Genomic DNA, 26384 nt, shown 5'->3' with positions numbered 1-26384 from the left:
TCTTCATGGTCGGCAATGGAACGTCTGATCCATCGTCATCGATTGGCCACTCAGGCTGGAGAAGTGTTCCTTCCATAATTTTGGTATGCTCTAGGCATCGATCACTAAATCACCCTTGGGAGTTCTATAAGAGTATGTCTTGAAACCTTCTGTTAGTCACCGCATTTTTTCGTAGAATTTTCAAGAATTACCCTTGTCGGCCAGCTTGTCAAGCTCTTCATATTCGCGCATTTCGGTTTTTTTTTCTGTCTGCAAATGCGTGTCGCTTCCCTCTTCAACTCTCGGTATCTATCCCATCCCGCACCTGTTGTGGTCGATTGTAACACGAGGAGCGCCGTCGTACAAGCTTTTCTTTTGCATTTTTCGAAAACCAATGGTTTCGGGTGCAGCTGTACGTAAGAAGCTTGAAATGCCGTCCCACAGTTCCCTTATACCGCGTTGTTGACGAGTGCTCTCAGAAAGCAGGAGTGCAAGTGAATAAACCATTTAAATTATTTTATGATATTAACTTTAAGTACTTAATAAATGCATTTTTTAATGTTGTTTTCAATAATTTTCATTGAAAATTAGTAGTATTATACATCACATTATAAAATGTTTCATCAAATTTACGACAGCCTTTTACCGCGGAGATGGTATGAAAGAGCCTTATGAGAGGCGGTGTGATAATTTGACGATGGGGGTAGCTCCGCCCACCTGTTGGTGAAATCCCATATCTCAGGACCCGACCAACCGATTTCGACTTAATTTAGTACGTAGCATTATTTTTACATTATTATGTCACATTGTGAAAATAGTGAAATTCATACCACAACCACGCCTACTTCCCATGTAGCAAAATTTTAACTCCCATTAGATTCTTTCAGTTTTCAGCACACAAATCAAGAAGCAATTAATATAACGGAATAAAACTTTGCACGAATGGCTTTAGCGTGTGTCACCTTATGACCGAAAATTGTTTAAAACCAATAAAAACTGTTCAAGCCCCTAAGTTCCGAATACTTAGACCCGGGTACCTATAGTTGACTTTTGATCGAAAATGTCGGTCAGTGTGTAATATATAAAACTGAAATTATAACTGTATGTCAGTGTGTGAAAAATGGGTCGACTCGGAGCAATGCTACCCTTAGCCTCCACATACTTAATATAAAGATATTAAAGATTTTCGAACTTCCGGGAGCCTTTGTACCACATATAGCGGCCAATATGTCAGTTATCCCAATGAAAATAAGAGAGCGTATTTTATTCATAACACTGTATCTTTGTGCCCAAAATAGATAAATTTGAGCGAAAACTTCACCTGGCCCCTATATAACTAATATTAGGATTTTCGAACATCCGTCTGACTTTACTCTACATGATTGGTTTTACATCTTAAAGTATTTCACTGGCTTTGATTCTTGCAAGTTGCACGAGTATAAAATGTTGGACTGCACTCGAACTCCGAACTCCGTGCCCATCGGGATGACTAGAGTATCAAAAATTTTCAACTGCCAACAAGCAGTTGTAGTTAAACTTTAATGAATTAATACCCCTATTACGGTATTCAGATTCACTAGACTGAATTCAAGTCATTGCAATTCATCTACAGATTAACCAACGTTTTTTTGGTATTACGATTTTCTAATATTCAGGGATGTTGTGGAATCCAAGGCAGAATTGCTTAGCTGTCAGAATTGCAAACCAATTCTGATTATCAATGGTGTCACAGAATCTGATTGGATTTTACAGCCCTATTCTGAAAAACATCTCAACTGAGTTGAGAGGAAAAATTTGAGAGATTTCTTGTGAGGCATATTTTGTGAAGCTATTCTTGCTCAAACCTCATAAGAAAAAAGCTTAAAAAAGTCACCACGTGAGGTAAAAACTTTTTGCTGTCAAACAGCTGTTTTAATAAAAAAATGCAAACAAAAATGGACACACAAATGGATAATCAGCATATGTAAGTAATTTTGCAAATTTTAAATATATATATATATAATAATTTCATATATTCCTAGGCATACAAAAACAGAAAGGAGCAGCTGCAACATTATATATTGCTTTGCAAGCAGCATCCTGAGTTGCAACGTCGGAAGCTAACTCCGACCAACCGTCAAGGGCTGCAAATACTTTGGTCGGAGCTAGCAGATAATTTAAATGCCTTAAGAGGTCCAACTCGGTCGGCAGCCAAGTGGAGGGAGGTAAGTTCATAAATGCTTGTGTATGTTTCACATTATAAAAATATGTTTTCATAGTCCTTAATGCATTGGAAACATCAGTTGCGATCGCGAGCGCGCAAACTGAAGGCACATGCGCAAGCGACTGGTGGAGGCCCTCCGTTAATAGAATAACTGAGTTCGAGGAGCAAGCCATTACAACTTTTGGGGCAGCAGCGGTGGATGGATTGCAGGGTGTTGCGACTTTGGGTCACCAGGTAATATTTTAATTTAATATTTGTCGGACTATGTAAAGGGTGATTTTTTAAGAGCTTGATAACTTTTTTAAAAAAAAAAACGCATAAAATTTGCAAAATCTCATCGGTTCTTTATTTGAAACGTTAGATTGGTTCATGACATTTACTTTTTGAAGATAATTTCATTTAAATGTTGACCGCGGCTGCGTCTTAGGTGGTCCATTCGGAAAGTCCAATTTTGGGCAACTTTTTCGAGCATTTCGGCCGGAATAGCCCGAATTTCTTCGGAAATGTTGTCTTCCAAAGCTGGAATAGTTGCTGGCTTATTTCTGTAGACTTTAGACTTGACGTAGCCCCACAAAAAATAGTCTAAAGGCGTTAAATCGCATGATCTTGGTGGCCAACTTACGGGTCCATTTCTTGAGATGAATTGTTGTCCGAAGTTTTCCCTCAAAATGGCCATAGAATCGCGAGCTGTGTGGCATGTAGCGCCATCTTGTTGAAACCACATGTCAACCAAGTTCAGTTCTTCCATTTTTGGCAACAAAAAGTTTGTTAGCATCGAACGATAGCGATCGCCATTCACCGTAACGTTGCGTCCAACAGCATCTTTGAAAAAATACGGTCCAATGATTCCACCAGCGTACAAACCACACCAAACAGTGCATTTTTCGGGATGCATGGGCAGTTCTTGAACGGCTTCTGATTGCTCTTCACCCCAAATGCGGCAATTTTGCTTATTTACGTAGCCATTCAACCAGAAATGAGCCTCATCGCTGAACAAAATTTGTCGATAAAAAAGCGGATTTTCACATTTCGAACCGAACACTGATTTTGGTAATAAAATTCAATGATTTGCAAGCGTTGCTCGTTAGTAAGTCTATTCATGATGAAATGTCAAAGCATACTGAGCATCTTTCTCTTTGACACCATGTCTGAAATCCCACGTGATCTGTCAAATACTAATGCATGAAAATCCTAACCTCAAAAAAATCACCCGTTATTTTATTATTACATGAGGCAATAATTGGTCCGTTTTATACTTACAGGCTTTGTCGCCGTTGTATTTAAATACTGAACCAGTCGCTGCTCAAGCTCTAGCTTCCTCGCCAACACCAACAGTCACATCGGCTGCTCCAGCGCCGTCACCAGCAGTCACATCGCCTGCTCCAGCACCCTCACCAGCAGTCACATCGCCTGCTCCAGCACCCTCACCAACAGTCACATCGCCTGCTCCAGCTTTTCCTGCTCTGTCTATAAATTTTTTTTCCTCACCATCACCTCCAGACTTGTCCTCTTCTTCCTTATCTCCTCCCATCTTACCTTCCCCTATGCCATCACCTACTTACATCCCTTCTGAAGGTAAATTGACTGCAGCGAAGATGCTTGGAGCAGTTCTAAAAAAACGGAGGAGCGTGAAAAGCGAGAGGAGGAGGCCATTGCTCTACAAAGGAAAATTGTAGAGCAAAATGTGCAGATGACAGGTCTGGCCATTGCTCTGCAAAAGAAAATTATTGAGCAAAACGAGCAGATGACGGGGGTGCTGAACCAAATGACGCAAGCACTAACCTTGATGTCAGAGGTTATGGCTAAATTGTGTGACAAATTAAACAAATAATAATAAAAATGTGAAAAATTAAATAAATAATAATAAAAATAAAATAAAATGAATTACTTAAAAATATGTAGATGTCTTTTTAATCATACTTAGAGGAAGTAAAGTGTACAGAGACAGTAAGTAACTTACATACATATATGTATATACTTATATTTATAGTACATAACGCCACTGGAAATATACTATGGAAATATACACTCTAGCACCCTCCCCAAAATTGGGGTTTTTGAAAACAATTTCGGTGTCTTGCGATTCTTCTAAAACTTCTTCCAAGCCAAGGTCTGCAGCCACACCATACTTCAGTAAAATGTTGTGAAGAATTGTACACGCGTAAATAATCAAAGACGCTTTTTCAGGGCTGTAATGAAGAATGCGGTGCTTTGAGAAGCACCGGAATCGTGACTTCAAAATACCAAAGGCTCTCTCAATGATATTACGTGCTTTGGCGTGCAACTTATGGTAACGCCCTTGCTTTTGAAGGATCAGCGACTGGCGTTAACAGCCATGGCTCCAATGCATATCCTTGGTCACCTAACAACCACGAATCACTTTGCGTGTTTAAGGTACTTATGAGGTGAATACGTGTTGGGGATGTGGTCCAAATACCAGAATCATGGCAAGACCCTAGATATCTCGCGTTGACAGCGGTGAACAGAAGTCGATGATCACAAACTTGCCAAAAATGAAAATATATAGATATGCATGAATAGAAAGATTGGTAAATAGTTTGTATAATATAAAACATTACGTACTGCTTCTACATTAAGGCTGTAAAATTTATTTATATTTATTTTTATTTATTTACCTTACCCTTTCTTTGTATCTGAAACATCCTGCGCGCTTGAAGGGAAATAAATTTCACTGCTCTTAACATCCACAATTTATTTCGAAATAAAGTGCAGAGTTCTAGACACAGAGATCTGGCTCATAGAGAGCATATAACTATTACCAACGCATTTTTGGTAAGAGCCCGTAAAAATACAAACACGCAGATCGAAAGATATACTCGACTTCTGCACATCATGCGGCACCAATTCACCTATAAGTACTTTACATGGCGATTTTGGGAATCGAAATGTATTTATAAATGTTGTGTCTTGCATAGTAAAAGCATCGCTTTTGTCTCGTAAACCCTTCAAAATTTTCCTCCTAATATTGCAAATGAATACATTTGGAAGCAATCCTATTAAAGTTTTGGGTCGGCTTTAGTATACCGTCCCAGGATTTCGGGAATGAAAAGGGTATGGTCGGATAGAGGAGATTCTCCTGATCACGAATATATCTGGTTATAGCAGGAAGCTTATAGTTTCCGAGTTATTCGCGTTTAAAGTTTAAAATTGGCAATATTTTATTTACATATTTTCAATATATAAAATTAATTTTGCACTTATATTTTTCAATTTTATAAACACTAACACATCACTTTTTCATTTGCACACATTTATTTTGAATTTTTTTATGAAAAAATTAAAAAAAAATACACTTTGGCAAGGAAAAAATTTTAAAACAAAAGATATTTTTTAATTTTTTTTTATTTTATATGAAGTCCTGTTTCTTTATAAAAAACTAAGCTACCAACGAACAAAATCCATGGATAAATAGGAAAGTTGTACATGATCAAAGAAATATATTCAAGTCGCGCAAAGTCAATGTATACGTATATGCGTATGTAGTGTGTAAAGTAGGGGTGAGATATCTAGCTATGCGCTGTTTCTGTTAAGTAAAAAGTCAATTTTCATGTCGTTTTTAGTTTTTAAAAACTCATTTATTTATGTATTAGTAATATATATCAAAACAATGTGTTATTTTTATCTTAAGTTGATGTTCTTACATTATAGTCGAAATGATTATGTGTTTTGTTTTGTCGTTTATTTAGTTTTGGGATCGGTTTCTCTTATGAGAAACCAACAGTAGTCACCCATTATACCGACGTCCCAGAAACCTTGGTACCGATTCTCAATTATTTTTATTTCGTCTCCGAGATTTGCCGGAAAAAACTTAGTTGGGAATGCAGAAAAAGAATTTTTTAAGACATATTTACGCCTGGAGAAAAAAGAAAATGTAAATAAGTAAATTATAAAATTTTATATAATTCAATTAAATAAGTTTTGAATAATCACCCATTTCTGCATAATTTTTGATTAAGTCGCTCACTATCTTCTCGTAGTTTGGACATTTCGAAGGAATCCCTGCTGCCTCACCTGTGACAATAGTCCTTTGAATTGGTCATTATTTATCAACTTTTTAATTTGGGGTCCAACAAATATACCTTTATATATCTTGGCCTGGGAAATATTTGGAAAAAATTTTGAATGCTTTGCCTTCTTTGTCCAACGCCTTAACAAAATTTTTAATGAGGCCGAGCTTGATGTGCAATGGCGGAAGAATGATTTTTTCCTTCTTTACAAGTGGGACGTGTTTGATATTATCCACACCAATTATAAATTCAACTCTTTCCGGCCAATCCTTAATGCAATAGTGGTCTTTACGAGCTCGGCTATCCCATTTGTAGAGAAAGCATCAGTGTTTTGTGTAGCCACTTTGTAGACCGCATAACATTCCAACGACTTTAAGATCGGCACATATTTTCCAATCATGCTCTTCATATTCGTGTTTACTGCATGCGCGATCGGGATCGAGGGCTTTTTGTTGTCATTATGCAGTAATACGGCCTTCAAGCTCAGTTTATTGCTGTCTTTGAACAATCGCCACTCCTCGTAATCATATGGTTGACCAAACTCTTTGAATAATCCCGGAATGTCTTTGCAATAGCATACATTGTCTTCCTTCCTATAGTGTTTGGCAAATGGTTCATGACGATTTCTATAATATGTCACCTTAACATGGGGTGACACGAATTGAAATTGTTGCATACGAGAGGCATGTAGCTCAGCTTTTTCCTTGGATAATTCCAAATTTCTAATACAATCGTTTAGTTGCGCTTGTGATAGAACGTTTCTCTCGTTTTCCATTAAAAATTCATTACAACTTGATTTCCCATATTCAGATGATCTTTCAGATACTGCTGTTGACAATGAAACTGGATACGCAACTTCAGCTGAATGTGGAACTGGCAATGAAACTGTAGGTACGTTAGCATAAATCATTTTTCTTGATTTTCCAAAGCCAAGTACTTTTGTCATATAAATATAACAATCTTCTGAGTGGCATGTAGGTTCTCGCCATATCATTGGTACATTAAATTTCATGTATCGCCTGAAAAAGAAAAAAATCAAAAATTACTATTAAATAAAAAGAAGCATAGTTTCATAATTTTAATACGTACTTTGTTGATCCTGATTCCCATTGAACCAATATTATTCGACACAAGAACACAAAATATTCGGAGTCCATGGTTTATCAATATTTTTAGGCTCAATACCAAAATATTTTGAATGTATAGATTGGATCGAATCTCTAAACTGCTTCCGATGCTGTACAAGAGTATATTCACCGTTTATGTAACAGAACATATCCGGATCGTTGGTACACTCGCGTACGTTTATTTTATTTTTAAAAATAGCTCACGGTTTCTTATATTGTAATTATAAACTGGAACCGGCGAGCCTTACAGATATTATGAACTTTCAAGGGGCATTTATCCTTATATATACTTAGCTTGATCGCGAAGAAATAAAAAAAGGCAAAACCTACTTAAACAAAAAAGTTCCTTCATATTAACGAGCCGGGAAAAGAAAATACTACCTGCTGTTGATGTTGGCCTTCAAAAAATTAATGAATTTACCAAGATATGTGTGTGTGCATGTAGGTATGCATGTTTGAATTAAATTTATTTGCATTAGGAATTTTCCGCAACTAATTACCCTTCGAAAATCTGCCTGTATACCTACACACATGTTAAGCAAATTAACATGACTACAGGGGTTTCGAACCTGACACCTCTTGCTTTCGATGCAAACTACCTACTGCAACAGTATTTGAATATTACTGTTCTAAAATTATTATTTGATTTTTTTTAAACAAATAGCGTTATTAGTTTATTCTAATGATATTCGAAAACAATCCCACCCCTACTTTACACACTACATACGCATATACGTATACATTGACTTTGCGCGACTTGGATATATTTCTTTGATCATGTACAACTTTCCTATTTATCCATGGATTTTGTTCGTTGGTAGCTTAGTTTTTTATAAAGAAACAGGACTTCATATAAAATAAAAAAATAAAAAATATATTTTGTTTTAAAATTTTTTCCTTGCCAAAGTTTATTTTTTTTTTTAATTTTTTCATAAAAAAATTTAAAAACACGAAGTTATTAATCAATTTCTCAGAAATTATAAGGCCTGTGGAAAAATGAAGTAGACAATATTTTAAGGAAATTTCATTCACTTTTATTTTCTATAATTTGCAGTAAGATTGCTCAACTGGTCAGTGAGATATACATGATTAAATGAAGACACCTTTTTTTGGTCGAATAACGGTAAATTGCAAATATCTCAAAAATTTATCCATAAAAAAAATTAACTCAGTTTTCGAAATCAGCGAGCCATTCCACATAAAAATTGGATAGTGGCATCCGTGGAACAAAAAACAAATTCAAATTTGTGATCCAGTGTTATCTGACAGTTTGTAATTCATTTGTTATTCTAAAATAATAATAATTCAACAACAATTAAAAGCAATTTTTGCACTATAGTATATAAAATAAATGTGTGCAAATGAATAAGTGATGTGTTAGTGTATATAAAATTGAAAAATATAAGTACAAAATTAATTTTATATATCGAAAGTATGTAAATAAAATATTGCCAATTTTAAACTTTAAACGCGAATAACTCGGAAACTACAAGCTTCCTGCCATATAACCATATATATTCGTGATCAGGAGAATCTCCTCTATCCGACCATACCCTTTTCATTCCCGAAATCCTGGGACGGTATATTAAATCCTTCCCAAAGTTTTGAATGAGTTCCGAAATAAAGAAAGATTTTAAGAGATAACATTTATCCAATGAATAAAGACTCATTTGGGTGTTAAGTTACATTTATTACGTTTTGTAAATTTTTTTTAAAGGGGAAGCCTGCTTTAGAAGCCTCAAAAAATTGAATTTTATTTTCTTAGATCTCTTTAAAAATTATCTAAGAATATGTCTCTAAAGTTATAGATGGGAATTTGAAATATTGTTGAAGGTATAAGGGAAATAGTGACCGGGCGTCTGGCAGATACATATATGAGCGCTTGGGCAGAAAGCGAAAACTTTGACCCGTTTTTTCTTTTTTGCGATTTTTCTTAATTGGCGGGTAGGATAGAAAAAACTAAACGTATGGAATTGGGGCAAAGTTTTTTATCTTTGGCATTAAATTATCTTCAATTTTAACTAAAAAAAAAATAAGAAAAATTAAGTTTGAACATATGTTTAAACAACATAAAGTAACATTTTTTTGGTCCAAAACCATTTGGCTAAATGAACACCTGACCCCCTCTTAATATAATACTCCTACACTCCACACATACACACCATACTCAACACGACTACACCATCTATATCATCCACACATCATACTCCACACATCTACACCATATTCATCATCCACACCTCACACTCAACACACCTGCATCATATACACCACACACGAGGACACCGGACACAATGAACAAAAGGGACTGACGGACGGCGCGATCGATCCGTGCTCGCATATACAACCGACCAATTTGTCTTTTTTTCGGAACGCTATCGCATTAAAGGTGAGTGCCGTGCATTTATGCTTTTTAACAAGCTTTATATGAAAAAAAAAAACCGTTGCTGACAAAACGGGAAGAAAAGAAAAAACCCGGTAGTGACAAAACTTTGGAAAAATAAAGAAAAACCGTTGGTGGCAAAACGGGAAGAAAAGAAATAAACCGGTAGTGACAAGTCTTTGGAAAAAAAAATTTAAACGAATGGTGACAAAAGTTGGCAAAAACGAAAACATATATACATGTATAAAAATGCGTAACATATAAAACAGTGAACAAACGTGCAAAGTGCAAAAAAAACAAACAAAAAAAAGGAAAAAAGTGAAGAGAAAATATAAGTTCTTATACTTAAATACAAGAAAAAGACAAAAAAAAATAAGGCCAAAAATGACAGAAGTGCAGTGGTACGAAAAAAAAACACACATATATGCATATATAAATTGAAGAGAGATAGTGGAGTGGCTAAAGTGACCGAAAACATAACAAAAAAAACCCTTAAGTGTGCATAACCAGGTGCAGTGGAAAATAACTCACAATCGAAAAAAAACAAAAAAGCATAAGGAAATTACGGGTCTATGAAATAACTCCCACGAAATAAGTCCCACTTTTAAAAACGAAATAAGTCCCACCAAAAATTGCTTAAAAAATAAATAAGTCCCACTTTTGAAAACGAATTAAGTCCCACCAAAATGAAATGATTTAAAAATTTACTTGAAATGAAACAACTCCCACTCAAAATGAAATAACTCCCCCGTGAATAATATATTTCTTAAATGAAATAAGTCTCACTTTCATAAACGAAATAAGAAGTATTTGGCTCTTCGAAAAAAACACACGTCGAATAATATGAATAATCAAAGCAGAGGAATAATAAAGAAAAATCGTATGCACGCTTGCAGAAGGCTTCTTAATGGAATGGATATTACGAATTTTGAAAGAGTTCCAGAATTTATTATTAATTCTTTTTTCGGTCAAGGAACGTATAGAGAACGCCTTCTAGTAACAACGTTTGGACTCGTAAATGGATTAAGTACAGATCAATTGTTCTTATTATTAAGATGGAAACCGTTTCGGAAGGACCATCAGATTAAAATTATCGACCTTTATAAAGGGCTTGAAGATCCAGTGCAAGTTAGACGGTATTATAGTTTTAACGTGGCATTGGGATTAGTTGTATTTTGTAATGGTGATATTAGAAAACATGGAACACGAATTCCAATTTCCTATTAAAAATATAATAAAACACAAACATACGTAATTACGTCAACAATTTTTTTTATGTTGTTTTTCCAGTAGTTAAGTTCGGTACCTATTTGTATACATTTCTTTAAAGTTTTTTTATTATAGTAAGTATAAAGTAATTAATAACAAAAAAGGAGAGCCATGAGAGATAAAGACAAAAAATTATGGTTGTCCCTTTTACGAAATGTCCAATATATAACTTTTTGCATAAAGAAAAAATGAGAAATAAAGCCATAATGGCCTTATATTTCATGGCTCTATCGCACCCCTCCATAAAAAAAATCATTTATTTATCAGATAAATATTTGAAGGGTTTCATGAACTTCTGCACGACAGAATGGACATACTAGTTTACTGGTTTGATCAATTTTGTGAGTTTGCATTGTAAGACAGCATTCACTGCAAATTTTCAAGTGCTTACAAGGAAAAAATAAGATTTTTGGCTGCTTTATGAAACAAACCACACACATATTATTATTAATTGTATTCTAGTTGGTTTCAATATGGTTTAACGACTCGTCTTCAATGTCCTCTTCCAAATATGATAATTCTTCAAAAAGATCTTCATCAGGCTCCATTTGTACAATTAAATTATTTTTTGATAACACCAGTTGGTCACGGAATTTAGAAGGAGTTATAGTACCTTGTAAGAGATCATTCTTGAATTTCGAAATCATATCTGCTTTCAAAACACAGGACTTTTTAATACGCTTTTTCCCACACTACCATTGGTATTCATCAATAGTTCAAATTTTCTTACTTTTTCAAATTCTTGCATCTGTAAAAATGCTACAAATTTGAAAAAAGTAGCCTTCTTTGGAATGATTTTTCCTATGACGCTATTGTAAGCTTCTATTGCAGACGTAGTGCGGATTTCAGAATCGAAAACTGAAAAGTTATGTGGACCGATCTGTAATAATCAAATCATAACACCTTTTTGTAAATATTCTGTAAAAGGGAATATTTTGCATCAATTGATTCTCAAAATATTTTATAAATGATTTGAGTCTATCTAAAGCGTCTAAACGTGAAGAGCAACAAATAACGGCAAAAATTATTAAGCATTCACATAAAATGCAAAATTATGAAAATGAAATAAGTCCCACATAAAACGAAATAAATATAACTTTAGGGGTATGAAATAACTCCCACTTTACAAAACGAATTTATCCCCACTCAAAACGAAATAAGTCCCACTTAAAATAAAAACGCGTAACGAAATAAGTCCCACCAATTGACGAAATAAGTCCTACTTTTAAAAACGAAATAACTCTCACTTTCGAAGTAACAATATTTGGTGGGATTTATTTAGTTTTTAAAAGTGGGGCTTATTTCGTGGGAGTTAATTCATAGACCACGAAATTACAACAATAACCACCAGCACAAGGATTGGAGGAAGACGCACAGGCAGACGTACAGGCACAAGCACATTATTTTAGTGTTTGAGTGAGGTGGATGTGTTTTTCTGAGCTCTTGGATTATCTGTGAAATAATCCTAGTTTTTCGTAGTGGAATCACATTTCATTTGGCTTAGGACTTACCGGAATTCCGGACGATCCAAGTGGATACAAAACCTAAAGAAACTGATAAGTGAAATTAAATTTAAACAGAAAATTTATTTCCAGATACCTGACCCTCCGTGGCAAATTTACCAATTTCTTAGTTATATTTTTATTATTTCCCCTACTAAAGCTTAGTACGCAGCTCTCAAGAAACGTAAAAACTTCATATAAAAAACGCTTAAGAAACGGTCCAGAAACGTTCCTGCGATAAAGTTACTTGTGCTAGTACGCAGCTCTTAAGAAAGCTAGTACTAATTTTTAATACTTTTTTTCAATAAAATGTGAATATGGCAAACCTGGTTTTGCAAAGAAACATCAAATCAACAATTGTTTCTTGCAGGAAATTCGAAGTAATCGTCAAATTCATCCTAAATTAGTTGCAATCATTATTATAAAGTATGTTCCATTTTGAAATGTTGTATAAAACCAACCAATCATCGACAACATTCCTTAAATCTCAATGAAAATATTTGTGTTACCATACACATACATACATACGCACAAAGTTTGTTTACTTTGTTTATTCTCTCTTGCTCTTCTAATGTGGATCATTCACAATGCGTAACCAGCTGTCAAAATTACTTCAGAAATAATGTATTTTTGTTCTTGAGCAATTACTTGAGAGCTGCGTACCAACCTTAACAGCGAATCAAACGTGCGCTTATTTTTTTTAATTTGCCACTTTGTTTTGATCAGCTGTTCTCCGTTTTTGCTTTCCGCTTTTTTCTCCTTTTTCGTTTTGTTCTTGGTTTAGGCATTGCCAACCATTTATAATATAAATTAGATTTTAGCAGCAGTGACTGAACGTACTCATTGACAGGTGTACCCAACTATTTTCTCACTGAGGTATGGCCTCTGAGAATAATATGGGGCGTACACCAGAGAACCCTTTACGGAGGAATTCTAAAATTCTGAGAACGCCCCCCAATGGCCGAAATGAGGAACCCGCCGCTGCTGGATCAACATTTAGTGACGAAACTGCTGACCGGACAAGCAAAAGTGAAAAGAAATCACTAAATACTGAATCGTCCAACTACTTTAAAAAGCTGGGTTGCAAAATAAAAGAGTTGGAAAATATGATGGCTGGTCAAAGGCACGTAAACCAGGCTATGCGCGATTTAATGAGTACCATAATGAGCTTATATAACAAAGCCGAGAAACCAGAGAAGAAAATTATGGCTGAGAAAGCAACACAGCTTTCTCATATCCCCAAAGAGCTGAACACCCCAAAGCGGCTGCGAGAAGCATCGGGGAACTACCCCCCACAAAAAAGCCAAAAAAAGCTATTGAAAATGTGCAACAAATGACCAGAGAGGTCAAGAAAGTAGTAGATATTACGGGGCAACATAACGTATGCGAAAAACGGGTGGATGTAGTTAAAAATAGAAAGCCAATCCAAAAGAAAATAAGAGCGAAACCGGACGCCATCATAATAACGAAAAAGGAAGGTGCATCGTATGCGAATATTCTCCGGAAAATAAAAAGCGACAGCGGTCTTGAAGAGTTGGGATCAAACGTGTCATACATACGAAAAACGATGAAAGGAGACCTGCTGATTGAGCAAAAAAATCAAGCGGACAAGAGAGCCGAATCATTCCAAACCGTCTTAGAGGGAGCGGTGGGTGAAATGGCGCTGATACATCCAAAAACTCATAGCGTCACAATAGTATGTAAGGACTTGGACAAAATTACAACACCGGAAGAAATCTGCGAGGCACTAAAAAAAGAGTGTGGGTTCCAAAACCTGGAGAAATCAAGCGTCAAAAATATGAGGAAAACCCGAAGTGGCACACAAATAGCTCATATTTGTCTGCGCGCTCAAGACGCTAAAGTAGCACTAAAATTGGGCAAAGTGAAGATAGGGTGGTCTATCTGCCGTCTCAGAGAATACTCACCCATTACCCGATGTTTTAGGTGCTTCCAACTGGGTCACATAGCACACAAATGTGTCAGTCAGACTGATCGGTCAGCCCTCTGTACACACTGCGGAGCTGCAGGACACGTAGCAAAAGTGTGCAAAAATGCCTCGAGCTGTATGCTTTGCAAAGGAGAGCACTCCGTCTTAAGTACGACATGTCCGAAGTACGTACAAATGATGAAAACAATAAAAAAATGAGGTTGTTACAGCTAAACCTTAATCACTGCGCTGCAGCACAAGATCTGCTAAAACAAACAGTTCAAGAAGAGAATATAGATGTCGCCTTACTAAGCGAGCCATATAGACTGCGTTCGGAGAGCACTTGGTGTAAAGATAGAAGTGGAAAGGCGGCAAAATGGGCCTGCAAAGGACAAGCATTCTCATCCTGCTCCAAAGACGTCCATAACGGCTTTACATGGGCGAAGATGCAAGGTATATATTTTGTAAGCTGCTATACTCGTCCTAGCGCAACAATTAGAGAATTTGAAGATTTTCTCCTGGAGCTATCTCTAGAGGCCAGAAACAAATCGCCAATAATAATAGCGGGTGACTTTAATGCATGGTCTACTGCTTGGGGTAGCAGAATGACAAATCATCGTGGTCGCCTCATTCTAGAATTTTTGAGTCAAACAAACCTCACGATTCTAAACAATGGCACAAAAAATACGTTTCAAAAGGATAATAAAGGTTCTATAATGTTTGCTAACTTAGCAGACACCAGGCGAAGACGCCACCCACTTAGTATCCGCTGTGCAGAAGGAACTAGTTGCAGCATGCGACGCAACTATGCGCAGGACGAGATACAATAACAACCGAAAGCCGGTATACTGGTGGAACGACGAAATTGCAAAGCTGAGGAAGCTCTGTCACTCAGCTAGACGTCGTGCACAGCGAAACCAGGGAGGGGAAAACGAAATCCGCCTCAGAGAAGCATTTAAATGCCAAAAAATGCTCCTGAAGTCAGCCATTATCCGTAGTAAGAGATCCTGTTTCGAAAAGCTATGTGAAGAAGCGAACATAGACCCCTGGGGATCGGCATACAAAATTTGTATGTCGAAATTCAAAATAAGTCGCAGCAACCTAAGAGCGCTTCATTTATGAAAAAGGTTGTCGAAGCGTTATTCCCTACACATGCATCCTTTTCCTATATTAAAAGAAACGAAGCTACGGAGCCACCCCTATTAGTCACAGAAGACGAACTATTGGCTATTGCGAAAAAAATCAAAAACTCTAAAGCGCCCGGAATAGATGGTATACCAAATAGAGCCCTTAAAGAAGCCATAACTCTTAGACCCAGTTTATTTATTAACATGTAAAATGCGTGTATATTAGAAGAGGTGTTCCCCGATCCATGGAAGATTCAGCGCCTGGTTCTGCTCCCAAAGCCAAAAAAGCCACCTGAAGAACCTTCATCATATCGACCCCTTTGCATGCTCGACACGATTGGGAAAGTGTACGAAAGCATTGTAAGAAACCGCTTGGAACTAGCAATCCAAAAAGCCGGCGGATTATCAGAGAGACAATACGGCTTCATAAAAAAGAGATCCACTATTGACGCACTACGAGAAGTCGTCGATATTGCGAAATGTGCAGTAAGTGGCAAAAGATGGAAAGGTGGCACAAAAAAGTATTGTGCGCTGATAACCCGGGATGTCAAAAATGCGTTCAACTCAGCAAAATAAAGAGCATAACTGGTTCATTTAATACTGAAACCATATTCATATATACATATTTCAAAATATATACACTTAGTACATACATACATTCTAAAGTCAGAATATCATTCTATTCTCTTTTCGCGGCCTCTTCTCGCTGCGGACATATATACATACATACTTATGTATATGCGGCGCAGTTATACAATTATATATGTACTTATTAACAAGCGAATTTGCGAAAATTACCTACGGTCGTTTAATTCTCTTTTCGTGGTTTATTCGTACCGCGAACATATATACATATATACGCATATATATATACATATATACATACGGGAGCAATATACAAAAATATTTTGAAATCTCAGCGTATTAAAAAGCCATTGCTTTTATTGATTTTTTGAAACTCTTACATACAAAAGAGTCTTCTATTCAATATTTAATATACGAAATATTTTCAAAACATCTACAAGTCTAGTTTTCACTAAGACGTTTTGATTTATTATATACATCTTTTAAATGAGCTCAGACTCAAAGGAATCTAAAACAACTCAGTTGCTAAAAGTTCCAAAAATAATTTCAGATGAAAAAAGTCCGTCTACACCGGGGAAGCTACACGCTCAAAGCAAGGTGCTTTAAAACTAAAGAGGGGTAAAGACATTTCTTGTACAAAATTCATTGCTGAGAGTGACAGTTTGATACGATACTGCACTCGATACAACTCTGAATCGGTATTAGAAATCAAAAAAGACAATTTAGACAACTTCTGGACACGTCTCCAAGCGGCATATGACGCAATCGTAGAATCTGATGATTCAGATCTACCAGAAAATTTTAAACCCTCGGCTTACACCAAATATGAACACTGCCTAGACCAGTTCGAAGACACAAAGGCAATGATTTCTGATCAATTAAAGCTATTAAGAGCAATTGCACCTACTCCACAACCGAGAGTAGAGCTGCCACAAAGACAAGCCCAAGAGGCAAATCCAGGCATTCAGCTTTAGAAAAGTTAGTTATCAAAACTCGCGGCAACTCACCTTTGCTTTGGCGACGACTCTGCGGTATATCGAATTGGAAAAGCGATCTTGTAGCTGACTGGAGAACCGTATATGCGCGCGGATCGTAATAGAAAAAGGCTCGGCGCCGTCCGTCAGTCCCTTTTGTTCATGGTGTCCGGTGTCCTCGTGTGGTGTATATGACGCGGGTGTGTGGAGTGTGAGGTGTGGATGATGAATATGGTGTAGATGTGTGGATGATGTAGGTGGTGTAGTTGTGTTGAGTATGGTGTGTATGTGTGGGGTGTAGCTTTATTATATTAAGAGGGGGGTTAGGTGCTCATTTAGCCATTCCGGCCCCCCTAAACGACTGTTTAGCCTAAAAGGTACTGCTCAGACCAGTAGATCGGCGAGGTGGTGGCCCAGGCTGTCGACGCCGCAACGAGGGTCCGTCTCGCTGGGGTGCGCCACGAGCTGCGGACTGGAAGCGGGGTATGCGGCCGCGCTGGATGGGTGGCCGATTCAATACGCGTACTGTGCTGCGATGTAGCAGCGTATGATGCGGCCTGTGGCATATTTGGCACAGCCCTCGTGACTCACACGCTGCAGTCCCATGGGTATATGACAGGCAGTTATGGCAATGCCCGTGGGCCTGGGCAACTTGCTGCCGTTGCACGGGTCGCATACCCCTAAATATGCCACAATGGTGCAAGTGATGTGGGCGCCGACAGATGGGGCACCTTAGGGTCTCCGTGGTCCGTGATGGAGGTGGTGGGGGTCGAGTGCCACCACGAGGTGCGGCTTGAAGGACCGCTGCAGACGCGGTTGCCGGTGCAGTTGCCGGCGTCGTTGCCACCACAGTTCGGGGCGCTGGAGTAGGCACGGTGCGGGGCGCATTGGTAGCCCGAGCTGTTGGCGTGGTTGCGACTGGTGTATCTATATGCATGGTGATCTGTGTAGGAAGATTATCGATTATAAATCTATCATACAATTAGATATGGTGCCACGATATTTGGTATGAATAGGTCGTCGTAATGAGTGACCGATTTGTGTTAGTTTTCTTCGTTATTATTCGAAGGTTTGTTATTATTTGGCGATTGGTTATATTTTGACGGTTTGTTATTTGCGTACTTTCTCATGTTTTATTGGTTTCATTTGGTTCGTTTATTGTGTAGCGATAATACCGGTTTATTTTCGAGGTTTTCGGATTCGCGATCATCGGAAGTTGGCAGAAAGCATAGCTTCACGAGCGGTCTGGTTAGCGTTCCGTTTTGCGTACGGAGATCCACGACCGGTATGTGACCGTCGGAGCCATAATGTAGCTTTTCTATGCGGCCAAGCCGGCACTCGGTGGGGGGTAGACAACCATCGTGATTGATGACACGGTCTCCAAGTTTAGGCGTTTGTTCAGGAGTCTTCCAGCGGTATCTTTTGTGGAGATCCTTTATGTAGTCGTCCTTCCATCGGCGGCTGAAATCATGATGGAGAATTTTAATTCGTTCCCATCGATTTAATAGGGATAGCGACTCCACGCCTGGCTCAGGGATGGCCAGGATGGGTGCTCCTTTTAGAAAAAGCCCTGGAGTTAAGGCGGTGAAATCTGAGGGGTCTTGCGATAGTACTGTGAGTGGCCGTGAATTGAGAACGGCTTTAATTCGATTTAATAACGTCGTGAACTCTTCGTAATTGAATTTATAATTTCCAGCTACCCGTTTTAAATGGGATTTAAAGCTTTTTAAAGCGAATTCCCATAAACCGTCCATATGAGGCGCCCTCGGGGGTATAAATTGCCATTTGATACCTTGGGGGGCGTACTTTTGTACGATGTCGGGTGGCACTTGTTTTAAAAAATACACAAATTGCTTTTCTGTGGCTCGTTGAGCTCCGATAAAGGTTTTGCCATTATCGCTTATGATTTTTGATGGGTAGCCACGTCGAGCGACGAAGCGAGCAAATGCCGCGAGAAAAGCCTCCGTCGTCAGATTACTACATAGCTCAAGATGTACTGCCTTTGTCGTGAAACATACAAAGACAGCCACATAGCCTTTCATGAGAGTGGGAGACCTTAAGATAGACGCCTTTACCTGGAGAAGCCCAGCAAAATCAACACCTGTTGTGGTGAAAGGCAGAGCGAAATTGCAGCGTTCAGGTGGAAGTGCTGCCATAATCTGCGTTCGCATCTTCTGCTTGTGCAAGTTAACAGAGTCGTTCCTCCTGTCACGTATGCTGGGTTAAGTCACCGACATTGGCGCACATTCATACATACATCATCATCCGAATTATGGTCATGATCACCAGCGTAATCAAATGCACTTGACAACAGCGTACCAACGCTCTCAACATTTTCTTGTTTTCGACGCGCTTAAATATCGGGACTACATATAAAAAATGCACCCACGCTTACAGTAGCCAACCCAAGCTCTTTGTGCTGCAACAACACTGAGATAATGCAGGCTAGTTTTTTACCGACAGCTGCGCACCAACACACATACATTATTCATCAGCGTAAGCAATTGCACTTGACAACAGCGTACCAACGCTCTCAACATTTTCTTGTTGCTGATGCGCCAAAATATCGGGACTGTGATAACAATACACCCACGCTTACGGCAGTTAAGCCGAGCCCTTTTATGCACCTCGTTCGTGGCAACAACACTGACACCTAAAGCAGACTAGTTTTGTAAGTTTAGAGTTAGAAACAAGCACTTTAAGAAATCAATTGTAAAGTTGAGTTGAAAGAGGCGAGTTGTATCGCCATCAATAAAGCAACCAAAAAGGCAATTATTAACTGGCGCCCAACCTGTTGGCTCTTAAAAGGACAAAGGACCTATTAAGGACCCTAAGGATCTAAGCTATTTTTGAAAGGACTCAAGGATTTCTAAGGAGCTGTTTATAAAAAAAACAAGAAGGATTCATTCTACATTAAGAGAAAAAAACTGTAAGTGATTTTTCAAAATATTTTCAAGTGGTTTAAATTTAAAATTAAAAAGTGTATCTAAAAATAAATCATTTATTGAAAATAAAGTGGAGCAAAGTGAATTTTTGTGGTTAAAACTTCATAGAAGGTTAGTGAAAATACTTTATAAAAGTTTACCTAAAAAAAATATATTTAGTTTATTTTTTAAATGTGCAAGCATTTGTTTTCGGAACTATAATCAGCTGAACATAGTTTGTAGCTTTTTTGGCCATCTGCGTATTTCCGAATTAAAATATAATAAGTGTAATTAAAGTTAATTAAAGTTAATTATTGCAATTTGTTTAATGTGTTGAAAATTTTTAAGTCAGCATCAATTTAATTTGCTTTCGAATACTTTTTGCGGTTTATTTCTGCCAAAGTAGTGAAAATAAATCTGTTACGTTACCTTAAAGTAATAATCTGCGCATTATAATGATTTGACATATATTTCATTTGCATAAAGAATTGTATCCGCTTTGTTTAAACTCGTGTAAAGAACTAAGGTAATCTATTTGCTGCTAGTGTTTTCAGGGTAACTTTTTGAAAGCTATTGCCACGTTTATTAAACCCAGACTTAGAGCAGAAAAACTTTTTGTCGTGGCAAAATGAGTTTTAGTAGGGATGAAGTGATAGCAAGCGTCAATGAGAATGAGCGAACTAGACTAGAGTTCGCCGAACAATTAAATATTTTAACTCTTGAAATTAAACGCCTTCAACCGCCTAGCGTTGAATCTTACCATCCAGTTTCAATAAATCCATTAGTTACGGAAAATAATGCGAGTTTGGACCTAATAAAATCTCTCCCAGAATTCAAGGGTGATTGCACATCCTACCCAGCGTGGCGAAGTGCCGCGGTATTCGCCTTGAACTATTATAAGGAGGGGTCCGAAAAATATTATATAGCCATGGGTATATTTAGAAACAAAATTATAGACTCGGCTAACTCCACTCTTGCCTCCTATAGTACAGTTCTCAATTTTAAAGCTATTATTGCCAGATTAGACCAGGAAAACGAGCTTAGTATTCTGAGACAGGGGAATTCGTCTATCGATGAATTTTATAGCAAGGTAGAAAAACAGCTGTCGCTTATAATAAATAAGCAAATTATGACCAACAGTGGAAGAAGTGATATTATCGAAGCTATAAATGAACGCGCTAGAGGGAATGCCTTACGTGTTTTTATATCAGGTCTTCGTCGCCCAATGTGCGATATTCTCTTCTCTGCTGGTCCGAAAGACTTACCTTCTGCCCTTGCTGTTGATCAGGAGCTTAAAACTAATTACAGGCGTATTGAGTTTGCTGAAGCTTATGCTGCAGGTAACGCATCTAAACCAAATGTGCCAACACAAGCAATGTATCCGCCCCAAACCATAACTCAGAATATTCGGCCATTTTTACGTATCACTCAAGGTAATGCAAATAGGCCAACTCCCATGGAAGTTGATAATGGATCAAGTTTTTATAGACAGAAGGCTAATCTTCCTAAAATACAACAACAATATAAAAGCAACAACATAAAAACATTTCCGGTTCAATCACCCAATTATAATTCTGGGGCACAGCATTCTAATCCTAATTTGACAGGGATGTTTAAGCGTTCTCATGAGCAATTGCACTCAGGTCGATCACCATTTCGCAAAATACAAAAGGTTAATTTCATGCCAGATGAAATAGGAGCTTCTTCAAACAATGATCAATTACAGGTTTGCACAGATGACTTAGTTCAAGATATTGATTATCAAAATGAACACTATTATGATTATAATTGTAATTACTTATAATAATCAAACTTATGATAGAAAAGATGCCATTGAAGAAAACGGTGATGAAATAAATTTTTTAGAATAAAGTCGCTCCTGCCTTTTATTACAAAGAAAGCCAAACACGGGCAGGAGCTCCGGATTTTAATTGATACCGGCACTTCAAAAAACTACATAAAGGACCTTCCCTTTCTTCAAGGAATTAAGCCTTTAGAACACCATTTTAAATTAAAGTCTATAAACGGCGAAAATATCATAAATAAAAAATGTTTAATAAATATTCTGGACAATACCTCAACGTTTTTCTTACTTTCCAGTCTAAGCACGTTTGATGGTATCATAGGGTACGATTTTTTGAAACAAATTGATGCAAAAATTGATACCGTTAAAGGGTATTTATTTTACCGCAATGGTAAAATAAAATTACAGTATTTATCGTGTAACCAAGTTAACTCCATTTTGATAGAAGAAGAATCTGTTCCATCATTAGTTCGGACTAGATTTCGACAAATTATAAATAAAAACATAAATGCTTTTGCCGATCCCAATAGAGCGTTGCCATACAACACTGCCGTAAAAGCCAGAATTCGCACAAATACGAATGAACCAATCTATAGCAAAAGTAACCCGTATCCCATTTCTGTTGCGCCTTTCATCAATAATGAAATTAAAACCCTACTCAGAGATGGTATCATTAGGGAGTCGTGTTCACCGTACAATTCTCCTGTACATGTTGTGAATAAAAAAGGCTTCGATGAAGACGGTAAATTAAGGTTGGTTATCGACTTCAGAAAAATTAATGAGGTAACAATTCCGGATCGATACCCTATACCGGATACATCGGTTATCTTGGCAAGTTTGGGTTGTTCAAAATTTTGTCATGTTTATGTCGATGACATAATCATATATTCTCCTAATGAAGACTCACATTTAAATCATATCGACTGTATCCTTCAGAAGCTTGAGAAAGCGGGAATGAGAGTATCCGCCGAAAAGTCTAAGTTTTTTAAAACTGATGTTGAATTTTTTGGCTTTGTTGTTTCCGTAAAAGGTATTAAGACCTGTCCAGATAAGATTCACGATATCATAAACTATGAACCTCCACAAACTCTTCGAGCCTTGCGCTCATTTCTTGGTTTATCCGGGTACTACCGCCGTTTTGTGAAGGATTACGAGGGGAAAATGGACAAGTAGGTGCGAGAAATTCCAAAAACGTCAAAATAAATTTTGACTCAGATGCGCTTGGCGCATTTGAAAGAGTAAAAAAGATATTAGCTTCCGAAGACGTGCTTCTCCAGTATCCCGATTACAATAAACCCTTCGAACTTACTACTCATGCTTCCTCTACTGCCTTAGGTGCAGTCTTATCCCAAAAAGGGCGACCAATTACAATGATTTCCCGAACACTATCTGCTTGTGAACAAAACTATGCGACAAATGAGCGTGAACGTTAGCAATTGTTTGGGCATTGAAAAAGCTACGACACTATTTGTATAGAATAAGGGATATCCACATTTTTACTGATCACCAACCGCTGATATTTTCGATGTCAGAAAAGAATCCAAATGCAAAAATGAAGAGGTGGCGATCATTTATTGAAGAATTTTCTCCCGTTTTCCATTTCAAACCCGGAAAGGATAATAAGGTAGCTGACGCACTCTCGCGGCAGTTTGTCCACAGTTTGAGTGATTCCGTTTCTGATGAAACTGTGCATAGCGAATTGTCTTCAAGTAAAACAATCAAGACAGGTAACTGCCCTATAAATCAATTTAAAATTCAGCTGGTGTTAATAAAGTCTTCCTCATTTCATAAAAACACTAAAATTCTTTTTCAAAAACATATTCGTCACACAATAGCATTCGATGACGTTAAAGATCTTGTAGTGTTAAAAAGGAATCATAAATACAAATGTCACTAACGCGATCCACTGTGATCTAGCAACCTTAGCAGAAATTCAGAATACATTAGTTCTGGCATTCCCCGGTGTTAAATTTCTCCACACAGAGGTCTTGGTCATAGACTTAACTAATACAGATGATCAGTTAGAAACGATAGCAACGGAGCACAATCGAGCTCATCGTGGTTTACACGAAAATTTTCGCCAAATCTCCGGTGAGTACTTTTTCTCAAACATTAAAAAAATGTTGAAAACATTAATAACTAACTGTAAGATATGCTTGGAAAATAAAATTTAGAATAGCATCCCCGGCTTTCGGGGATAAAATGGGTGTCGTTGGAAAGGTGACGTTCTCCAGATCACGAAAATATATACATTTAGTTGCCGCTGACTTATAGTTTTAAAGATATTTGCATTTAAATGTGAAAAATTGACAACTTTTACTTTGATATTTTGTTTATTGTGAATAACTTTTTCACTTATATTATGCACTTTTCACTTACTAACACTTCACTATAACGTTTTTGCATATTTATTTTATTAATATTTATTGAAAATAAAGCTTTATTTCAATTATTTTATTTTAGTTAAATTCACTTCATTTACACAACAAGAATAGGGTTGCATACTAGCAAAAAAGTGGTATTGCCATATCTGCGTAGTTGTCAGAAAAAGAAAATAAGCAAAATCATTATACCCTAAATACCTATAAAAATTTTAATAAAAAAAATATATTGTCATAAATAAAAGCAAAAACAAATTTAAGGTTTATATGTATGCTTTATTGCTTGTAAAAGCTTTTCAAAAGGGTCTTCACGGTTTCTTCTTATGGTTGTACGCCACAGATACTCAATTATCAAATCAGCAAAGTTTCGTTGGTTTGAGAAATTGTCCTTTAAAAAGAATCTCTTGATCACACGCCACTGTGACTCAATTCTTTGAGTGTGTGTCCCGTCTGGGGCGACAAAGGGATTTTCCGGATCACTATGATTGACCCTTCGGTGCTCATACCCATGATCGGAAAGGCAATTATATGCCCTCCAATAGTCTGTACATATAATTGACCCTTCCGCCACGTGCTTCTTGATAATAGGTATGAGCACCTCAGCAGATCGTACATTCTCGGGACACACTGCCAATCTCAAATCCTCGCACCCATCCTCTACCATGCCCAGTACCCAATGACCCTTAACTCTCCTACCTGAAATATGATAAAATAAGTTAGTACGTAAAATTTTATATATATAAGAGTTATTACCTTTGTTGTATTTTCGTTTTCCAAACTTGCTTTCATCGATTTGTACAACTTTTCCGGGACCGCCAATTTTCCCCACAGCCTCTTCGTGGTCTATTTGGTACAACACAACGGCCTCTCGGCAATAACTGTACCAATCGCATATTGTGGCTGTTGACAAAATAGCTATAAAGCTATTTTTTCTGACTTCGGTCTGGCACCAATGAGACGCATATGCGAACATCAGATAAAATATCTGAGGCAATGGTATCTTTGCATTCTCAAACCAAGTGCCTTTGGCCCTAGATACAGCAGGCAGGGAACGGCAACTACCTCTTCGGCATCTAAAAGACCCTACCGTATTATTACCCGATAGAGTGGGGATCATGGGTGTCTTATGCTTGCGGCACAATTTATTGTCTAAAATTAAGCCCTCTTTTTCTGCAAAGGCAATGCAGTCCTCCCTAGTGCTAAACGTCGCTACAACTTTGGTAATGTTCCACATTTTTTTAAGTTCTGCAACGGTAAGAACACTTTTACGGGCACCGCGGCTGGTGGAAGGTTGTTCGAAATCTACAGAGAATACTTAATTAAAAATTTAAAAATTTAGAAATATTTGATAACATACCTGATCGTTGTGGAAACATTTTTTAATTTTTTTCTTTTTATTAAAAACCAAATTGAGAAAATTAAAAATATTTAAAAATCACTAACCACACTTGCTAAACTTGCTAATTGCGAAACAAAAAAGAAAAAAAAGTACTTAGTTTGAAAACTAACAGTACAATTGCTGCTAGAATTATTCCCGTTAAAGAAAATAAAGTGTTAAAAAGGGAGTTATACCCTTCACGGTATTACATTTTTTATCCAAGCTTTAAAAAATTATTCTAGTTTTTTGAATCCCCGGTGTTGGATCGGCCAGGGTTATTTTTTTTGAAGCGCGGCCGAAGGCCGCCAGTACAGAAAGAAGTTCTACGCGAAAGAACTCTGAACACCCCGGTGTTGGATCGCGGTTCAGCGCCGCGCTTCAAAAAAAAAATAACCCTGGTCGATCCAACACCGGGGTGTTCAGTGTAGAAAGGAGTTCTACGCGAAAGAATTCTGAACACCCCGGTGTTGGATCGGCCAGGGTTATTTTTTTTCGCGCCGCGCTTCAAAAAAATAACCCTGGCCGATCCAACACCGGGGTGTTCAGAGTTCTTTCGCGTAGAACTTCTTTCTGTACTGGCGGCCTTCGGCCGCGCTTCAAAAAAAATAACCCTGGCCGATCCAACACCGGGGTGTTCAGAGTTCTTTCGCGTAGAACTTCTTTCAGTACTGGCGGCCTTCGGCCGCGCTTCAAAAAAAATAACCCTGGCCGATCCAACACCGGGGTGTTCAGAATTCTTTCGCGTAGAACTCCTTTCTGCACTGAACACCCTGGTGTTGCAACGACCAGGGTT

At 37.5% G+C, this 26384-nt stretch overlaps 2 protein-coding genes across 3 annotated transcripts in view; both read right to left on the bottom strand.

Annotated features, from left to right (window-relative positions):
- LOC125780336 (uncharacterized) overlaps window positions 1–26384 on the bottom strand; it is a 194150-nt gene that overhangs the window by 29816 nt on the left and 137950 nt on the right. The gene's annotated exons all lie outside the window — the stretch shown is intronic.
- On the bottom strand, window positions 23980–25876 carry LOC125775436 (uncharacterized). The gene has a single exon (XM_049446061.1). The coding sequence runs from the start codon at window positions 25445–25447 to the stop codon at window positions 24470–24472; it is 978 nt and encodes a 325-aa protein (XP_049302018.1). The 5' UTR covers window positions 25448–25876; the 3' UTR covers window positions 23980–24469.

Source organism: Bactrocera dorsalis, chromosome 1 (assembly GCF_023373825.1).
Source record: "Bactrocera dorsalis isolate Fly_Bdor chromosome 1, ASM2337382v1, whole genome shotgun sequence".
NCBI classification, from domain to species: Eukaryota; Metazoa; Arthropoda; class Insecta; order Diptera; family Tephritidae; genus Bactrocera; species Bactrocera dorsalis.
The sequence above is the reverse complement of the archived record's forward strand: the minus strand, read 5'-3'. Positions and strand labels throughout refer to the sequence as shown.

Bases quoted from the DNA above. Each gene is read 5' to 3' on its own strand.
- LOC125775436 (XM_049446061.1), bottom strand. From the start codon at position 25,447: ATGTGGAACATTACCAAAGTTGTAGCGACGTTTAGCACTAGGGAGGAC.